Here is an 18,184-nt window from a genome sequence, read left to right as displayed (position 1 = left end):
TTGCTCTCTTAACAGGGTTATTTGTGCAGGGGACCCAACAAAGTGCCAATGAGAAACATTAAAAAGTTAAAAAAAAATAAAACAGGTGCGTGGCACCAAAATGATGCCTGTGAGGTGGCACTACGGTAGGTAAATGAGGGAGAGCAAGGGGGCATTTAACACTCCCATGCTGAGACAGAGAGGGATGAGGGGAGGTGGGTTTTCAGCAGAGGGGGAACGAGATCACACGGATGATAAACGGCTGATCCACGGCAGGAGAAACTCTGATTTCTCACAATTATCTCTGCAAGCGTGACAGGCAACGGGGGGGCGTCTCAGGAATGTTGAACCAGGCGGACACTGATTGGGTTATTTGTCCTGTCCTTTCCTGTGCTGGGGGATTGTGGGAGCCGTGACGCGGAGAGCCTCTCTGCAGGGGGAAACCAACAGAAACCAAAAAGCCTTTCACCAAAACACCTCGCGTAGAAAGCAGAGGGGGGCTGGTGGACCGACAGAGGTCACTCTAACCCACGTTTTAGAAAAGAAATCTGTACAAGATGAAATTATTGGGTGAGATTTTAAAGACTCTCCGTTTGTCAAGCTACATTGTTACAGGTATTTTCCCCGTGACGTAAGACAGATTTCACTCGCTCGAAGTCATGCCTGAAAAGGAAACAAAGGGAAGCGAGTCCTAAATACTGTGAGATGCCCTATTTTGCACCTCATCCCCACCATCAACATAGTTTAACCATCTATTTTCAACTGAAACCCACAACTGTTCACAAACCTGAGATTTTAAACACGAGGCTCAAACTAATCTTGAATCAGCATCAGAAAGAGGAAACAAGACGGTCCAACTACATTTTAATGCTTCGGCAAATATAGAAACATGTTTTAAAGTCACACATTGATAAAACATTGAACACTTTTGAAGGGGCAAAATAGAGTCCAGTACTCTTCTCAGCTCTGACTGCAGGAAGCCTCCGGTCCCCAGGAAAGCGCCCGTCCACCCAAGCGACTGCCCTTCAGATTCACCCTGCACCAGACAAAAGAGAAAAGTTTCAGCATTTCACAGGAATTTGACTTTTAAAAAAATATGTTGATCACCAGGAACATATAGCAGGAAAGTGTAGGAAGTTTGCTCTTTAGGGGAAAAAGTTGGTTTTGTTGTTTTGAAATGGTCTCTTTTTTGCACCCCTTTGGTGTTTTTTTTTTGTTTTTTTTTAACTCACTGCCATAGTTTTTTTTGTTTTTTTGGCAGGATAGTTTCTGACCATTTCAATTCTTTATTTTTTTTTTTTTACAATCCAAAGTGAAGCCAAGACATAAAATATATACATATGAGCATTTAAATCAGTTAAACTAATACTTCTCAGCAAAAGCTACAGTTTATAATCCAATCAAAATACAACACAGGTTTGTTGCTTAAATCTGACGATCCATCAAGCTTTGTCGAAGTGTCAGGACAAACATTTGTGTTTTGTGAACCAACATAGGAGGGAAAAAAAAACTATTTCTACATTAAGAGCATTAAAAAAGTTCAACATCATTAAATTATTAAAATGAATTTCAAAATCGCACATTTCTTCTGCTAGTTACACATTTGTGAGGGAAAGATATCTAGCCAAGTGTAATGCGCCCTGTTGGTTTAGTAACAAGCTCTAAGGTAAGAAAGTTGCCGGATTGTTGCTTGACTCCTGAAGCAATGCAACCAGGCAAGGGGCGTCAGGTTGCTCTTCATCTGCGCCACGAGCGAGGCTCATTGTCGTCCTCCTCCTCGTCATCGTCTTGCAACAATGCGTCGTCACTCAAAGACTCTTCCTGATACTGGAAAGTGAAAGAAGTGGGGAGAAAAACAATCTAGAATCAATACAGATGAGTGTAAAGTGAACAAAAGCAGGAATAATTGCGAAGCAGCAAGTTAAAGAATTGATATTTTCCTTAAATTGAATCAATTTTCTGTGCCGCTGCACGCAGACTAAGATGGAAAGCTATTCTGGCCCATCCCCGGATGTAACACGGCTCCCTCTTGTGTTCTCCGAATGAATCACAATGGGAGGGTTAAATCTCACGAATATTTACACAAGTATTCACCAAAACTAAGACACAACTGTACGTTTGCCTGAAATGAACAACAGCACAATGAAGGTCTACAAACCTCATCCTTCTCTTGTTCTCCCTCATCAGCATCTGCTGGACTGCGAGTCATGGCTGCCTTGTGCCACGCCAGGCTTAAAGTCTGGTTTTTGAACCTCACGCCGTAAACAGCCGCCTTTTAGATGGAAAAATAACAGGCAGGGCAAGGACAACAAACAATTAACACGTCTGAAATATGTGAACATGTGCAAGCTTGACAAGAAATGTGGAAATTTATAAAACTGGATTAAAATGTGTATTTTCATACGCTGCGGTATTACAGTTGTTAATATACTCCATATGTGAGTCGGAGTGGACTCACCTGTTCTGCCTCAGCTCTTGACTTGTAAGTGACCACTGCAGACAGGTTGTTTTCATCAATCTGGCAATCTTCTATCTCTCCAAATTGCTTCAAAATTATGAAAAAAAGAACAAGTGACTCTTTTTAACATTCCATCTATAGTGTTCATTTTAATCCAAACTTTGCCAAACTATCACAGCTGTTCACTTCAACAGTGGAAACACAGAGTCTCCAACTGCTTCTTTCCATCAAAGGTCTTTGCGGTTTATCCGTAGACATAAACCTGCAATGTCATTTTTATTTTTTTTTTATAAATCAAGCAGGAACTTGACTTACAGCAAAATGTGGCAACAAGTCAACACGGTCCGAGTCAACAAAGCCAGAAATCTGCAACGCTCGTGGGCGATGGTCCACGACTGCATGAACTGGTGCGCCTCTTCCTCGCCCTCTGGATGCCCTTCCCCTGGCAGAGCCACGCCCCCGGGTAAAGAGACCCCGGCCACGTCCTGGTGCCAGGATTCCCCTTTTAGCTGCCTGTGTAAAAAACAAAACAAAAACACAAAACACGAAGTTGGAGCTTAATTTTCCTGATTTCTTAAAGAAAAACTTGTTAAAACACAACTCGGTGACATGGGAAGTGCACAGAAGGTGTATGAAGCCATTACCTCGATTTGCAGCTGTGTATACTGAAGCTTTAGCATTGCAGTGTCCTCTCCAGCCTGAGACTTCTTGTATAGATCCAGCTCAGCATCCAGCAGTTCCTTCTGTGCCTAAATATTAAATCACCATTAGACAGATCAAAACTCAGGGTACTGAAGGATGAGCAACACAAAAGCAAATCTAAAAACACACACATTGTGATCTACTGATAGAGAAATGTAAAAACCTGTGCTTTGCTCTTGGCAGTACGCTGTTGGCTGTTGCTGCTTGACACTCCCTTTATCTCGTCTTGCAGTTTGGAGATGCTCTTTATCAACATGCTCAAGGTTTTCATGCACTTGGCTTTATCTTCAGCCTTCATTCCTTTGTTTTTCTCTAGTTTGGACAGAAGGAGCTGCAAAGATAAGGAACAAAGAATTTAATTAACCTTCGGCATTTTGAGTCACATTTAACTCCATGGAAATGACTGCACATGTCAACACGGCTAGCTTTTACTCCCACACACAACTCACAAAGACTTGAGTGTCTAAGCCACTTTACAGTAATCTCGACTACAACAGCTTTATTCCAACACATGACCTGTTGACATGCATTTATACACACTTTTATTGTCAAACACATGCAAAGATTTGATTCATTTTAACTCGTATAAACGCATATTACTTCATATATATTCTCACTGCACAACTTGATCTGAGTCAACTACAGACAAGTAAAAATAAAACTTGAATGTTGTTGAATTTTTTGCTTGAAGTTTCAGTTAATAAAGTTGCCACTAGGAGCATTTGACAATAAAAACAGTTGCCATGCAGAATTGGAGAGTTGGCAACACTGGCTGCTCTATAGTCCAAACAAATATGCATGACAGCTAAATTGTGCATCCGTAACCGATTTGTTAATCCGTAATTCTCTATGCCGGGCTGAATTACCTTCTGGGTCTCAATGTTTTTCTCCAGTATTTCCTGCTTCTTCTTCTTGACATCCTGCTGTAGCTTTAGAGCTTCCTAAGAATGTGGAAGGGTAATGATTAGGCAATGCATTTACTTCTGAGGATGGAAACATGTCACGTTTTCCTCTCGTCTTACCAGCTTCTTCTTCAGGGCTTCCTCTGAGCTGTTCTGAGCTGCTGTTATTGCTGCAGGGTTGTACACAGTCTTTGTAAGCCCCATCGATGAGGAAAAGACCTAAAAGTGAAAAGCGGCAAAACCATTTAAGGTTTTAAATTAGAGTACCGGGACTTTTGGGGTGGGGGGGGTCGATGCTCCACTCACCTTTTCAACTGGAGCTGCTGGTTTAGTCGAGAAACCTAAACGCTCCTTCACTGGTGTTTTCGAAGGATTCTGCAACAAAGAGTTTTAAAAAAAGAGAAAAGAATCTGTGTTTATCTACACCTAATGCAGATCTGGAGAGATACTTGTCAAAAAGGACACATGCATACTTGAGAGGCTATAGTGGAACCTTGGGAGGGCTCAGAGTTTACAGTGAGAAGGGGTCCCAGACGATCTTTGACAGACTGCTTCAAAGATGTGGCCGGGGGCTGCTGTGAGAACAAAGACTACACCAAATCAGACCTGAGTCATTCTGAAGAAACTGGACATAATCCACATTTGATTTTTTTTTTATATATCGTGCAAAACGCCATCATTATGATGCGTGGCGTTACTTCCAGCAGATGGCGCCAATTTTACTTCCAACCAGCTAAAAAGCGTCATTGAAGAGCGCCAGCGGAACTGTAAAGAACGTGTAAACTATTTTTCAACACGAGTACGGACGAGTTTGTGACAGGACTACCAATAAAATGCAAAGAATCTGCAAGTCCACAGCAACTGCTGAAAAAACTCAAGGAATTGATATTGACAGGAGGAACTGACATTAACTTTTAGCAAAATAACTTTTTGCTTCTTCTGGTACTTGGCAAAGTTTTTGGACATTTTTTTCCAGAAAATATACAAGCCGCAAATGTTGATAAAGAGTAATAGTGTGAAGCTAGTGGTTTAAAAAACTGTGAAGGTGACCATTTTACCTAGGTTTTCCCATTAGTTTATAAGAAATAAGATATTTGCCAATTATATAGTGTATATACTATATAATAATAATACTAATAATAAGCAGTGGTTTTATTATTGATTTGTATGTACATAATATTCAAGCTTTTGCTGAATCTGAGTTATTTCAAGACGACCTTTCGATGTTTTCAAGCAAGGCAAATGTTTGAAAAAATGTTGCGAACTACTGTCCTCCACAATCACATTTCAATGCCTAATTTAATGACAATTTGAAATCTTAAATGCAATTTACACTATTTGATTCCATTCAGTTAACCTTAATGAAATATTATGGCAACTGGTAGTTACATTTTAAGCACTAAAAGAACCCCGTAGAATAAAAAATGATTACCGTGACAGGCTGCGTCCGAAGCTGTAACTGTGAATGAGAATGACCTTGACCGTCATTCCCATTGTCACGAAACCAGTGCACGCTTATAAAACGGTTATTAAGGACAGCCTCTGTGCTTTGGATAGCCCGCCTGGCCTCATCGGGAGAGGCAAATTGGATCAATGCCGCTTCTCCGTCATTCTGGTAGGCCACCTTTTTAAAGAAAAAAGTTACAATGGGACATAAAAAATCAATTACAACCATAAAGCATTTCTCTTTGTTGGTAAGTGGTGTACAGCTGTACAAATCATCTCCAATAAAAAAGAATTACTGACCTGCAGGTTGACGATGGTTCCAAACTTGCTGAAATGTTCATTGAGTTTGCTGATGTTGTTGAGCAGAGGGGGAATTTGCCGGACCAGCAGCTTGGTGTTTAGAGAGAAAGGAAGTCTCTTGTGGTAGCCCTGGTGGTTGGGTTTATTGAAATTGGGTCTATGCAGAGGAGAGAAAAGATCATTTCAGCGCAAATGGTATTCCTAAAAGAAGATTGAAGGGTCTGTTTGACGACAGCGGTCCCTCACTTGTCAAACCGAGGTTTTTTGATAGGGATTCCACCATCGTGAGGAGGTAACCTCTTTCTGGAGTCGGACTCCATAACAATCCTCATACTGTTGTTTGGAATCTTCCCTGTTAACAGGGGAACAGTGACAGGTCAGTTTTCACACTGCAGCTTTTCAGAAAAGAAAAGCAGGAATGACAACAGCGACAGCCTTGCTCTTGCTTACCTAAATAACAGATAAACATTTTAAAATGCCCAATTTGGCTCAGATTAGCACATTAGTTGTGAAATGTAATACCTCTTTGTGGCTGGTCTACATCTCCCATTGTAAGGCCTATAAGATTTGGCCTCTGGGCGTTGACACGATGGCGGTATAGTGGTCTGGAAGTGTTGGTGATACTGGGAGCTTCGGGATTGTATCCATCATTATCATATGTATCTGGTTAGGAGACACCAAAAAATAAATTAAAATGGTAAATTACATTAATAGTGATTTGTTAATGCAACAATTTATGTAAGGAAGACACTAACCAGAACTGAACATTGGCAATGAGGCCTGGGGAAGTGAGCACCGAATACCAGTAGTGACAATGGTGGGAACAGTGCTGGTAATGGAATTGGGAGGAGCATCCATACCTGACGGTTGTAATGGAGGAAGGGGGGGAGGGGGACCTGTGTGGGACGACAAAATACAAAAGACATCTCATAACTAATGCTGTGTTGAGTATATTAACACCAACAACAACAATAAATAATTTGGTCTGTTTTCCCACTGTTACACATTGCAAGGGTTTTTTTTTTTAGCTGATAAAACAAAAAAATCAAACCCAAAGTCTAAAGAAAAAATATCATCTGAATTCCTACCTTGAACAGGTGGAAGGCTAGGTGGGAGGGCACAGGGTGGGGGCACAGGAGGCCGGAGGTTTACAGGAGGGGCATTCATGAGAGGTGGTGGTGGCGGTGGTGGGAGGCCTGGGGGCGGAGGTGGCTCCACACCTGGGATTTGTGGTGGTGGTTGGAAGGACATTATATTGGGCAGATTGACATCCTCCACTACAACTGGGTCACTTCCATGATCAAATGGACACATGTCTCCTCTCATGCATAAGCCCTTTTCTAAAGAACAAAACAAGACCAATCAATACTCCATTAAAATGCACTTTAAATGAAGAGAGAACTGAATGATCACCATCATAGTCCCGGCATCGCTTCCTCTGTTGAGGAGGAGGCGCCCTCACAAACGGAACATGATCCACAGGATGATCAGGGTGGAAATCTGACCAGCTCTCAGATGTGTTGTTATGATGATGGGTGGGCGCAACGACTGTAATGGTGCTGCTCAGAGTTGGCACAGGGAAATGTGACGTGGTTGCTGTGGAGACCAGTGGTGCTGGGGTGTAGCCATCGCTGCTCTCAGCCCTTTGATCCTGCTCATACTTTAATTTCCCAGATTCTCGTTCTGCAAATCAAATACGAACAGTAAATTAACTCGTGGGTTGTTTTTTGCAAACTTGTCAGTACAATGTTTCAAAAGACATAATCAAAACAAAGTCAAAGATTGACTTTTAAAACCTAAGTTTGATTTATTTTAACCTAAGGTTGAACTCTTATGGGCAACCATGTGAAGGAAGCTTGAAATGAATATATTTTATTAAATTCTTACCCCTACTTCTGGACCGAGTTCTACTCTGCGAGTGGCTCCTACTGTTATCTCTTTCTCTTTCCCTCTCCCTGTCGCGCTCACGCATGCGATCTTTGCTCCAGCTGCGACTGCGGCTTCGGCTGTAACTGCGGCTGCGCCCTCTCCTGCGATTGTAGCGGTCACGATAAGAGTCCCTCCTTACTGGGTTCCGGTCATATTCCCTCTTCCTTGGGCGATCGTCTCTCTTACGATCATCTCCTCTCCTTTAAATTTGAGCAGCCGAAGGAATTATTATTAGCCAAAAAATGCAAGTTAAACGTGTGACTGCAAAACAGACACCTACACATACCTGCCATCTCTGTAGCGAGAGCTTAACTGAGGACTGTGATTCAGTCGACGAGAAAACTTCTTCTCCCTCTCTTCCTCGCGATTAGGCTAGGAACACAGAAAAGCAAAACATGAATACAGACTGTGAGCCAAAAGCCTTGAAAACAATTCCATACTTTGCAGAAACAACCACATCTGTGAGCAAACTAGCATGATATTTGAACATCATATCAGAAGGTTACCTCGTCTTTTTTCTGTTCATCTTTTTCCATTTTGGCCACTGAGGATGGCAGCTCTGTTTGTGGCATATAGCTTTTGTTTAAGATGGCTTCAAACAGCTCATCCACAAATGGTTGGGTCTCTGGAAGAGAGTAAGCAAACTTTAAAATGTGCTTTAACTGTACAGACCAAATGACGTCGCTGCAAAATACAGTTTTCTTGAATAAAAGGATTTTTTTTACCTTTCTGAAGGAATACATCCAACTGATCTATACACAGGGCTTTAAGTTCCTTTTCACTTTTGTCTTTCTTTACAAGGGCAACGACATATTTAGCCAGAGCAGAAGGGTCTGCATCACAACTGCAATTCAAACCAAATATGAAACAGATTATCATACAAATAATGTAGATATATACGCGATTTTTAATCACTTCGAATGGCAACCGATGCAACGTGAAATGTTTGGGTGTGTTGCTAAGCTAATATTACTTACATAGGCTCGAGGGTGTCAGACAGCCATGTTTTTAAGGCATCGAGGTTTTCAATTATCATTTTAGACCAATACGACCTTTTCTTCTTTTAAGGCCAGATGTAACACTTGTGTGGCGTTGTAAATTGCGAATATCTGCTGACCTAAAAGCAACTAGCCACTCGTGGTCTATGCTACGAAGTTAGCTTCTCATCCGCGGCAGCGATTGCAGGAGATTAGCTACGTTAGCATACGTATTCAAGGCCACACTTTATAAACGACTCTTCAATGTTTTAAATGCATCTTTTCTTAAGGTACATACGAGGAGCATTAACTCAATTTCAACGTATACGAAATTAATTAGAACAGTTTGAAAATGAGCCTTTTATGTGAAAATGCTGGAGCTTTTGCGCCGCACTTGCTATCTTACCCACTGACTCGCTGATCATGCCATAGTAACTATTTACTTCCGTTTGTTTTCTCGTGAGCTAAATCTCGCGAGAGTCTCTTCGACCATCGCTTGTAAATTGAGTCTAATTTATTGGTCGCCATAAGGTGTTGGGTGTTTAATCGAATTGTTATTCAATTATTTTAAAAATGGAAAGAGGGAAAACAAATATTCTACAATATGCTACAGATTTGCCTTCCTAACAAAAAAAATGAGGCAACGAAATCACACAATTCATTGCGGTGTATGCTTGAAAAAAAAATATTATTGTGAACGTAGCCCTACGCAAACCGAATAATAATTAGTAATTTATTATTAGGTATCGTTAATTTTAATAATACTTCTATGCACAAAGTGATATTTGTGAAAGTGAAGATTAATGTCACATCAGCATACAATGCTCCCACATTATTTAATTATTACACATTATTTATTTTACAAAATATCTTGATTATATATATTTTAAAGTAGAAGACAATGTAAATTATAATTTATGCAACAGTCAAAGATATCACTGACAGCTCTGGGTAACTACATTGTGATTCCTAGTGATGTGCACATGAAAGATGCCAATTTTTTTTACTTTTTAAAATTTATAATAATAAATAATCTTTTGCCAGGGTAATTTGTAACCTGTTAAGGTCAAACTAAACCCAGTCTTAAAATATTTAATATTTTTTAATTGTTTATCATGTTGACTGGACAAAAGTCTTTTGAAATAAATATATATATGGAATAAATATATAAAATATTTTTACTTTCTGCCATGCAAACCAGTGTGACCTTCCTATAATGCTACAATCCACCACAATATTTCTCTTCTTGTAAACATTGTAAAACAGATGATTACAGTCACAATCCATAAAAACACAATGGTCTGGTGAAAAGTACTAGACTTCAATGGCAACCATACATCAATCTAAAAACGCTCAACAAAAATATAAATGTGCCTTTGTTCTGGCTCCCATTTTTCATGAGCTGAACTGAAACAACTTTTTCTGTTTGTACAAAAGGTGTATTTCTCTCAAATATTCTTCACATATCTGTCTAAATGTGCAATAATGAGCATAAATCATCTGTCACATCAGCAGGGAGGTGCTCATACATGCTTTTGTGTTGAGCCATAGATTACTGTAATGGCCTACGCACTGGGCTTCCCAAAAAGTGTATTTAGAATTTACAATTATTACAAAACTCAGCCAGACAAATGCTGACGCGGACCAGAGGGCGGAAGCACATTACAACAGTTTTAAAATCACTGCACTGGCTCCCTGTGCATTTCAGGATTGATTTTAAGGTTCTTTTGTTAGTTTTTAAGTGTGTCAACATTCTTGGGTCTTATTCCCTATCTGACCTTCTTTTACCTTATCAACCCTCGTGGACCCAGGGGTTCTCTGGTATTGGCCTTTTAGCTACACCACTAGTTAGCTCTAAAACAAACAGGGAGGTGGCACTCGGTCGTTATAGCCCACGGTTATGGAACAGCCTGCCAAAGAACCTCAGGGCCAACTGTTGATGTTTTCAAAAGAAGCTCAAGACCCATCTTTTAACTGACTTAACATGTTTGGCTTTTATACACCTTAATTTATTGTGAAGCTTTGATTTCTCCATTACTACTTTTTATATTTGTGCTCTTATTTTCCTTTTTTATGCCCTTAGTTTTTAACCTTAGTTTTACCTGCTGTGGTCTATGTTACTGTGATACACTTCGCTCTATTGTCTTACTTTTAAATTTTATTTTTTTTAAATCTAATTCTACTGTTATACCTTTGTTCTTATTATACCCTTCTCCTTCCATGGGTTTTTAGCTCCAGTGTTTCCTTAGCAGACCACCCAAGTGTCTCTGGTCTATCGATGGGGTTTCTTTCCCATGCAACAGCTCTTTCAGAGCATTGCACCTTGGCGTGGAGCATCTTGTCTTCCTGGGTGGGGGTGAGGTCTGTTGGGGGACTTTGGTGACCCAAAAGGTAGCTTCTTCCTCAGTTCAGGTCTCAGTGCTCAGCTATGTCTCTTGAGGGAGAACTATTTTATGTGCAGGGGTTGAGTGTGTGTTCCTGTGTATATGATTATCTGCGTATGTTTTGCATGCTTATGTGTGTGATTGTGTATTCTAACTGTATCTCTGTGTGCATATTTGTGGGGGCAGGAGGATTGTCACCCTCTGTAAGGCCCTTTGTGTTGCAGATTTGTATGAAATGTGCCTTTTAGATAAAGTTTGATTTGATAATTTGACTTCTCTGTTGCTGGGATAATCCATCCACCTCACAGGCGTGGAATATCAACAGCCTGATTAGACCTCAAGATTATCGCACAGGTGTGCCTTAGGTTGCAACAAAAAGGCCACTATAAAAATGTGCAGTTTGACAACACATCACCGTGCCACAGAAGTTTTGAGGAAGACTGCACGTGGCATGCTGAATGCAGGAATGTCTACCAGAACTGTTGCCTGAGAAGTGAAGTTCATTTCTCTGTCATGAGCCATCTCCAAAGAGGTTACAGAGATGTGTTGCGCTACATGAGGCAATTGGTGGTCATGTGCGTTGATAATGCTGTTCAATCAGCATCCTAATACGCCACGCTTGATCAAGTGACGTGGACGGACTATCTCAAAAACTCACTAACACAGATTCAGACCGATTTGGGAATATTTGAAAGATTTAGGCCTTTTGTGAACATAGAAAGAGTTCAGCTCATGAAAAATGGGAGGGAAAACAAAAGTGTTGCTTTTATCATTAGTATAAAGTGACATCTCTTTACTGAAGAAAATGTTCTGTATTTCCATTGTATTTATTGGAATCGGTAATCGTAGGTCTTTTTCAATTGCACGTGATTTATTTTTAGCCCATTACATTTAAAACTTCAATGATATCCAAAAAAATATAAACACTGTACCACTTAAAACAGACTATTTTCAATCATACATTCATAGTTACCCCTCAACCCTGTCAGTTACTTTCTCAAACATAAGAGGAAACACTACAGTGACTGTAGGTTTTACTGTTGGTACTCCCTTTACACACATGCACAATGAAAATAAACAGTCCAACACAATCTATTCACAATTTCAAAAAGCAAGACCAAAAGGCAGTGTGCATCACAAGGTACAATTAATAACCATACACAAATAGCTCTTACTTTTGTACGAGCACTACATCACATTAACACATTATGCAGCATCCCTGCACACAAACAAGCGGGAGGACATGAATAAAACCAGAGTAAAATGTCTGTCTCTGCTCAGACGCTACAATCTAATGGTGAACGGTGTTTTAAAGACAATGCAACAGCACCAAAAAGACATAACTTCAAATTACAAAATGTGTGTCTAGATTTCCCGGTCGATGAATTGCAGGTTAATTGGAGCCCCGGGGCAGAGCAAGCCATGTGTTTTGGCCTTGACGTCAGTCGTTAGAGGAGACACGCAAACGTGGAACTTCTGGATGATCTGCCCAAAGAGTAAAAACACAGATATGTCACTCTGACTGTCATTAGATTTGCACTTTCGTTTCAAATCAAAACTAAACAGATTTTTCAAGAAATCCTTCTATATGTGATGCATATCTAAAAAGGCTTGAAGACATCTTGGAGAGATTTGAAGAAAAGATTGATGTCCTACCCTTATGAGAGCGAGGTGCATCTCCAGTTCTGCTATTCTTTTGCCTATGCAGCTCCGGATGCCGTAGCCAAATGGAATGGAGCCAAAGTTGTCAAGACGATCTGAGGAATGTTTACGTATCCAGCGATCCGGCCTGAATTCTAACGAACTGGGGAAATTCTCATCATCCAAAGACGTGGAGTAGTGACACAGGGCCAGCTGAGTCTAACAAAAATGGTTTGTAAAAAGTCAGTTGCATAATAAAGGCAGCTGGGCTACTGTACATCTGAATGGGAGATACTTTGAGGGTAACAGGATCATATGTCATTATGTCAACGCATTCTGGAAGATACAGTGTCACTTTTTTTTCATTTCCTTCTGCACATGCATGCTGTTCACTCAAATCTATTATGTCTGTATCAGTCTTACCCCTTTGGGGATGAAATATCCGCCCAGCACCATGTCATCCTGCGTAATTCGACCATTGCCTGGGAGAACTGGGAAGAGCCTGCTCCCAGGAAGGAGCAAACAAAGAGTGTTATTCAGCAGTGCTTCGCATTAATCTCTGCTACTGTGCTAAATTGTAAGATAAGTAAATAGAGTAAAACATACGGAAAAAGCTTTGCCAAGTGGGCATATTACACCGAACATTTCCCCCAAATCTACGCGGCATGTACCTGAGAGTCTCTTTGACGAGCCCTCTGATGAAGGGAAGATGCTGGACATCTTCAGCTGTAGCGACTTTTTCAGATCCCAGAACCCTCATCACCTCTGCGTGGATTTGTTGTTGTACATCAGGATGCCGGGCTAACAGGTAGCTGGCCCAGGAGAGGGTGAACGACGTCTAAAATAGATACGATTATAATTAGATTCTTATTCGTTAAACAAGACCTTCATTACACTATTATTCATTTCCCTTATTAAAAAAAATCTTTGCTCCAGTGGGAGTGTAGTGCAAGCCGACGCAGGTGTTTCCATGCTGTTGCATAAGGTTTTGGAAAAGCAGCGAGTGGTATTTCACAGCAGAGAGACCAAACCCACGTGCTTAACTGAGACGGCAGACAAGGACAGCTGCACTCCCGGCATTTAATCCGTTCTTTTGAAGACAGTCAACATATCTACCTTAAGTAGATGCACTCAGCCATGGAGCATTATTAATTACATTAGTGTGTTATTTATCTGAACTCTCAGGGGATAAATATAAACCTATAACATAGGAGGAGAAATTGATTATAAAAACCAGTTTGTATTGTTAAAAACTTTGCCAGCACACAAGCATGTTGCGTATTACTTTGTGCTAAATGTTTACACGTTTAATTTATTAGAAATTGCACAAAATCAATTTCAGATGCCTCGTTGGACAGAAAATTAAATTAAGGCACACAGAGAGAAGACATGCAGTGGCCTCTGGAAAGGATTCCCTTCTACTGCCTCTTATCCTCCCACATTCCCAAATTCTGCTCTTCTTTTCTGAGTAACCATGCTTATAACACCAGCTTAGTAATCATGGCAGCATCAGTCAGACCGAAACCCCTCCATCTCATTTCACTTCTGCCTTGTGCTGGCTACAACTCTGGCTGTTGCTAATGTGTCTTGACAGCTCTTGTGTGCACAGAGAGAAGGCATATGAGCCACAGGGTCAGGTAATGCCGGGTCTGAGTCCACCCCCTACCAGGAAGTGGCCGTTCCAACAAGTTCAATAAAAACACACACACCCTTTTATTCCATGGCCCCTGGCTAAGAACAAAAGGCTCTCAACCCATAACTCTCATTGGTCTGACATTGCCCCAAACAAATTAGGCAGGAACTGTGGAGTTTGCAGCCACATCCACAGATGCATCCTGGAAAGATTTTTAAAGTTTGGGTTTCCAAAGAGACTTTTTCCCCATTAGATGGATATGTTTAGACCCTTAAATTTACGCCTGAAATGGTTTGTATGAGGTGTGATAAGTCTGTACTAAGGTGAGAGCACAGCTCTTATATTATAAAAATGTTCCTTTAAAATGTAACACGGTTTTTTAATCGAGTGGAAAACATCTTGGAGCTCCCCGCTCCTAATACCCCCCCCCCCCCACCGAGTGGATTAATAACCCTAAACGCACCGTGTCAACGCCGGCTAGTAGCATCTCTGTCACATTAGCGTAAATCTCCTCGACGCTCATCTCCTTGGCAACAAGCATGTATGTGAGTAAACCTCCCGTCACCTTCTCTCCACGTTGCAGCTGGGATTCAATTTGTTTGAGCCTCTTATCAACATGAACACAGCCTAGGATTGAGACAGAAGAGGGAGGGATGAATAGTTGGTATGGAAGAAAAGAAAATAAAGAGCTTGTTACATAATGAGGTAGCCAATATTCCCAGAACCCTCTGGTACAGCAGTAGAGATTTATATGCAAAGCAAGATTCCATTCTGTTGGTTTCAGCCTGTTATCGAAACATCTATGCTTTTCATGCAAATCTAAATCTTGTTTTCAGCTATAAGAAATTCCTTTTCAAAAGTTTTGGTATCTACTGAAACCATTTTAGAAAACAAGACTGAGCAGACAATAACCTGTGGCTTGCATATTTAGCTTTAGAACCTCGTTAAACTGCTCTGTGGCCGAAAGGAACGTCGCCTTTTTTCATTTGAGGTAAAAAGTCTTTGTAGTTTTCTTGAACTGCGGTTACCAGAACGACTGCTTAAGTCAACACGAGATCAGCCACTCACTAAATCGGAAAAGTCCATCCCAGGAGTCACAGAACTCCTCCCACGGTTTGGGGAAGACCGGTCGAAGCCACTTGGGGATGGCGCCAGCATACATGGTCGTCTTAAAAGAGCTGAACATGAGGTGCAGTGCGTCAATGTAATCTTCAGTTTCCTGGGGAATCTTTTCGGAGAGACAGCCCAGTCTGCACTCATACAAAATGGCAGCTATACCTGCAGAGGCACAAAAAAAGGCAAATGTTCAAAAAAACAGTTGCTTTTTCTGTGTGGCTAAACTTTTGCTGCTCTCTCAACGTCTCTGGGGTTTGTAGTTTTATACAAAACTCCTTAACCGGGGGAAAAAATCTCACTATGGATGGCAATTTGCAAGCAAAACTAGATGTTGCCGACCTTCCATGGCATATTTAAAGAAGAGGTCATTGATGTTGCAGATGGTTGTCCCATCAGAGCTCTGGCTGCGTAGATACACAATTCTCTTGATCAGGTCATCAACCACTTCGCTGACATCATCAGAGAAGACTGCCACATCACGTGGACGCATTATAAGCTGTCTGAGCACACTCCGCATCCTCAGCCAGTCTTCTCCTTCACTGAAATACAAAACACAAGATGTGAGACAGTGACATTCAGGGAAACCCGCAAATGGTTAAACGGTCACTATTTAGGCGGCAAGGCCAAAAGGTTGCAGAAGACTCACGCAGAGATGAGGCCGGTGGAACGTCTCCTCATGTCTCGGTACTCATGCCATGACTCCATGTTGGCTCTCTGAGGGGCCACACCCTCAGCCCTCAGCACCTCAGCTACAAGGTCACGGTCAGCCACGGAGACAACCAGCTGGGGCCCAAACCGGGACTTGAAAATTTTGCCGTACATCTTACTGTGCTCTATCTGCAAGAGAGGCGCGACATTATCTAAAATTACAATGCAAAAATCACTTTAAAAAAAATTGTCTTAATGTCTGAAGAAATATATTCATTAATTGACAGAAATGTTGGGAGTGTTTTTTTTTTTTTTTAAATGGAACCTTTTTATGATGAGCAACTACTTATGCTGCGGTCCAAGAAGAAAATTTCACCTTTACATTAGCTAGTTGCGAAATCAATAATTAGAGTATTACAATTATGAAGAGGAGACGGAAAAAATGATTCTGGATTTTAAAATTAGGAATCACTCATACAAAACACACACGCCGTTTTGCATGTTGCGTTGCTTTAAATACACTTTTGTTTTGATGTTTCAACACGTGCAAAAGCAGCGGCAGAAAGTAACCGGTTCAGATTTCTCCTCGTTATTCGTTAACCGACACGTTTTTTTCTCTCTGGAATGTGACAAATCACGATTTAACCGTTTTAAAAGACAAAACTTTCCAAAACCTGGGACCACATTTTGTAAAAGAAGAACATATTCACAGTTATTAGGAGACTCCCAGACTAGAGTTTTGGGCAGAGAAAAGCTGACCCCGTGACGAAACTGCTGATGCGCTTTTACGCAACAGCCATTTGTGCCATTTGCGCATATGTATCCAGTTCAGTTTTTCAAGAAAACATTTTGTATCTATTTTAGGAGAAAACAGGGAGGAGGGAGATTTCCCCCCCTCAAAGACGTGATAGAGAAGATATTTTATAGGAAAGGAAATAAAAACCTCACAACCTTACCTGGATTTCATGGATTCTGCTAAAGCCGTCTCTCCAGAAGAACTCAAACAAATTGGAAATGGTGCCGGGTCCGGGCATCTCAGCCAGGGTCTTTGGTAACCTTTTTTTAGTCGCATCCGTTGACGTGATCAGTCTTTCGGAAAGGGGTTCTTCTCTGGCGATCCCAAACGTCCCGCTGGTTGCCGACTTGTGTAAGCAGCGTAAAACAAAGAGCATCTGCTTATTACGGCGGTCGCCATAAAAGTTTCTCCAGCACGTTGTTGTTAATTTATTCATGACAGACATTTCACGATGACTCCGGGTGAAAATTCAACTTGTGACTGGCTGTTCAGGAAAGTTTGAGAGCGGAAGGAATCAGAGCCCCAAAGGCAGAGCCCCCTCTCTAAAAGGTGATATAATAGATTCGATTGGGAATGTGGACCGCTTAAATAGTTCCTTAAAAAACTTGAACTGTGAAAGAGGATTGGACGTTAACTTGAAAAAAAAGGGAGGGCTAACTCTGTGGGCGTTTCGTTTCTCCCCCCGAAAAGCTGATCGATGCAATTCTTCTCATCAGGGGAGGAGTGCGTTATGTCACACCAATCAATCAGCGCGGACACAGTATACATAAATGGGATTAAAGTCGCATCCAAGCAAATTAGACAAATCTGATCTTGTGTAAGACCCGACGTAAACTACCCGCAAACGTGTTCACATGTTTGCAAACCTGAGTCAAACTTTTGATCCTAAAGATCTTCAGCTCTGAGAAGCCGTAACCAGTGCCAATACCAGGATTCACAGGTTTACCACTGTCTCCTAATCACCTCTGCAGATGCACTCACATTCACCCACTTCCCTGTCCATTCTCAAATTACCATGACGCGCAGAGGGGATTATTTGAACAACCAGGCGACAGGCAGGTTTGGGAAGGGGGGGTCTTGTGAAGGGTCGCCGCACAGAGGTGGGATTTTTTCTCCCACAGCAACCAGTTTGGCAGACCGCACAAAGCGACGGCTGGAGATGATTTTCTTCGCCAAGCAGTGGAAGCGGAGCCCACTTTCTCTCCGGGCCGCGGGGGGTCGAGGCATGCCAGGTCGTACGGAAGGACGAATGTTGCGGCTGAAACTTACTGAG

The 18,184-nt window shown here is 41.4% G+C and overlaps 2 protein-coding genes across 4 annotated transcripts; both read right to left on the bottom strand.

The window, feature by feature from the left end:
* Nucleotides 1–829: 829 nt before the first annotated feature.
* Nucleotides 830–9,127, bottom strand: rbm26 (RNA binding motif protein 26). 3 transcript variants are annotated; one of them, XM_057025100.1, is made up of 22 exons: nt 8,694–9,127; nt 8,442–8,560; nt 8,223–8,341; nt 8,003–8,088; nt 7,675–7,916; nt 7,201–7,470; nt 6,876–7,127; nt 6,543–6,683; nt 6,310–6,450; nt 6,034–6,139; nt 5,788–5,944; nt 5,474–5,665; nt 4,515–4,616; nt 4,348–4,416; nt 4,162–4,260; nt 4,006–4,080; nt 3,303–3,470; nt 3,082–3,186; nt 2,753–2,950; nt 2,438–2,524; nt 2,138–2,251; nt 830–1,806 (listed from the first exon to the last, which is right to left on the bottom strand). In XM_057025100.1, exons 1-22 carry the CDS (start codon nt 8,750–8,752, stop codon nt 1,717–1,719), a joined length of 2,991 nt encoding a protein of 996 aa, XP_056881080.1. In that variant the 5' UTR covers nt 8,753–9,127; the 3' UTR covers nt 830–1,716. The 3 variants fall into 3 exon arrangements, with proteins under 3 accessions (XP_056881080.1, XP_056881081.1, XP_056881082.1); XM_057025101.1 differs by having other exon boundaries at nt 4,515–4,613; XM_057025102.1 differs by lacking the exon at nt 4,515–4,616.
* Nucleotides 9,128–11,927: 2,800 nt separating this feature from the next.
* On the bottom strand, nt 11,928–17,478 carry LOC130517963 (cytochrome P450 27C1). The gene is made up of 9 exons (XM_057020208.1): nt 17,072–17,478; nt 16,114–16,304; nt 15,807–16,006; nt 15,420–15,629; nt 14,815–14,978; nt 13,390–13,556; nt 13,142–13,220; nt 12,734–12,937; nt 11,928–12,562 (listed from the first exon to the last, which is right to left on the bottom strand). The coding sequence occupies exons 1-9, from the start codon at nt 17,354–17,356 to the stop codon at nt 12,443–12,445; spliced, it is 1,620 nt and encodes a 539-aa protein (XP_056876188.1). The 5' UTR covers nt 17,357–17,478; the 3' UTR covers nt 11,928–12,442.
* Between the last annotated feature and the right edge of the window lie 706 nt (nt 17,479–18,184).

This window comes from Takifugu flavidus, chromosome 2 (genome assembly GCF_003711565.1).
Source record: "Takifugu flavidus isolate HTHZ2018 chromosome 2, ASM371156v2, whole genome shotgun sequence".
Taxonomy (NCBI): domain Eukaryota; kingdom Metazoa; phylum Chordata; class Actinopteri; order Tetraodontiformes; family Tetraodontidae; genus Takifugu; species Takifugu flavidus.
This window is presented reverse-complemented; position numbering and strand designations above follow the sequence as displayed.

Bases quoted from the DNA above. Each gene is read 5' to 3' on its own strand.
- rbm26 (XM_057025100.1), bottom strand. From the start codon at position 8,752: ATGATAATTGAAAACCTCGATGCCTTAAAAACATGGCTGTCTGACACC. The intron at 8,089-8,222 runs GTAACCTTCTGA...CTGTGTTCCTAG, and splicing joins ATGAACAGAAAAAAGACGAG to CCTAATCGCGAGGAAGAGAG. The intron at 2,951-3,081 runs GTAATGGCTTCA...TTTTTTACACAG, and splicing joins ATACACAGCTGCAAATCGAG to GCAGCTAAAAGGGGAATCCT.
- LOC130517963 (XM_057020208.1), bottom strand. From the start codon at position 17,356: ATGTCTGTCATGAATAAATTAACAACAACGTGCTGGAGAAACTTTTAT. The intron at 16,007-16,113 runs GTGAGTCTTCTG...TTTGTATTTCAG, and splicing joins TCCACCGGCCTCATCTCTGC to TGAAGGAGAAGACTGGCTGA. The intron at 15,630-15,806 runs GTCGGCAACATC...GTGCCTCTGCAG, and splicing joins CTTTAAATATGCCATGGAAG to GTATAGCTGCCATTTTGTAT.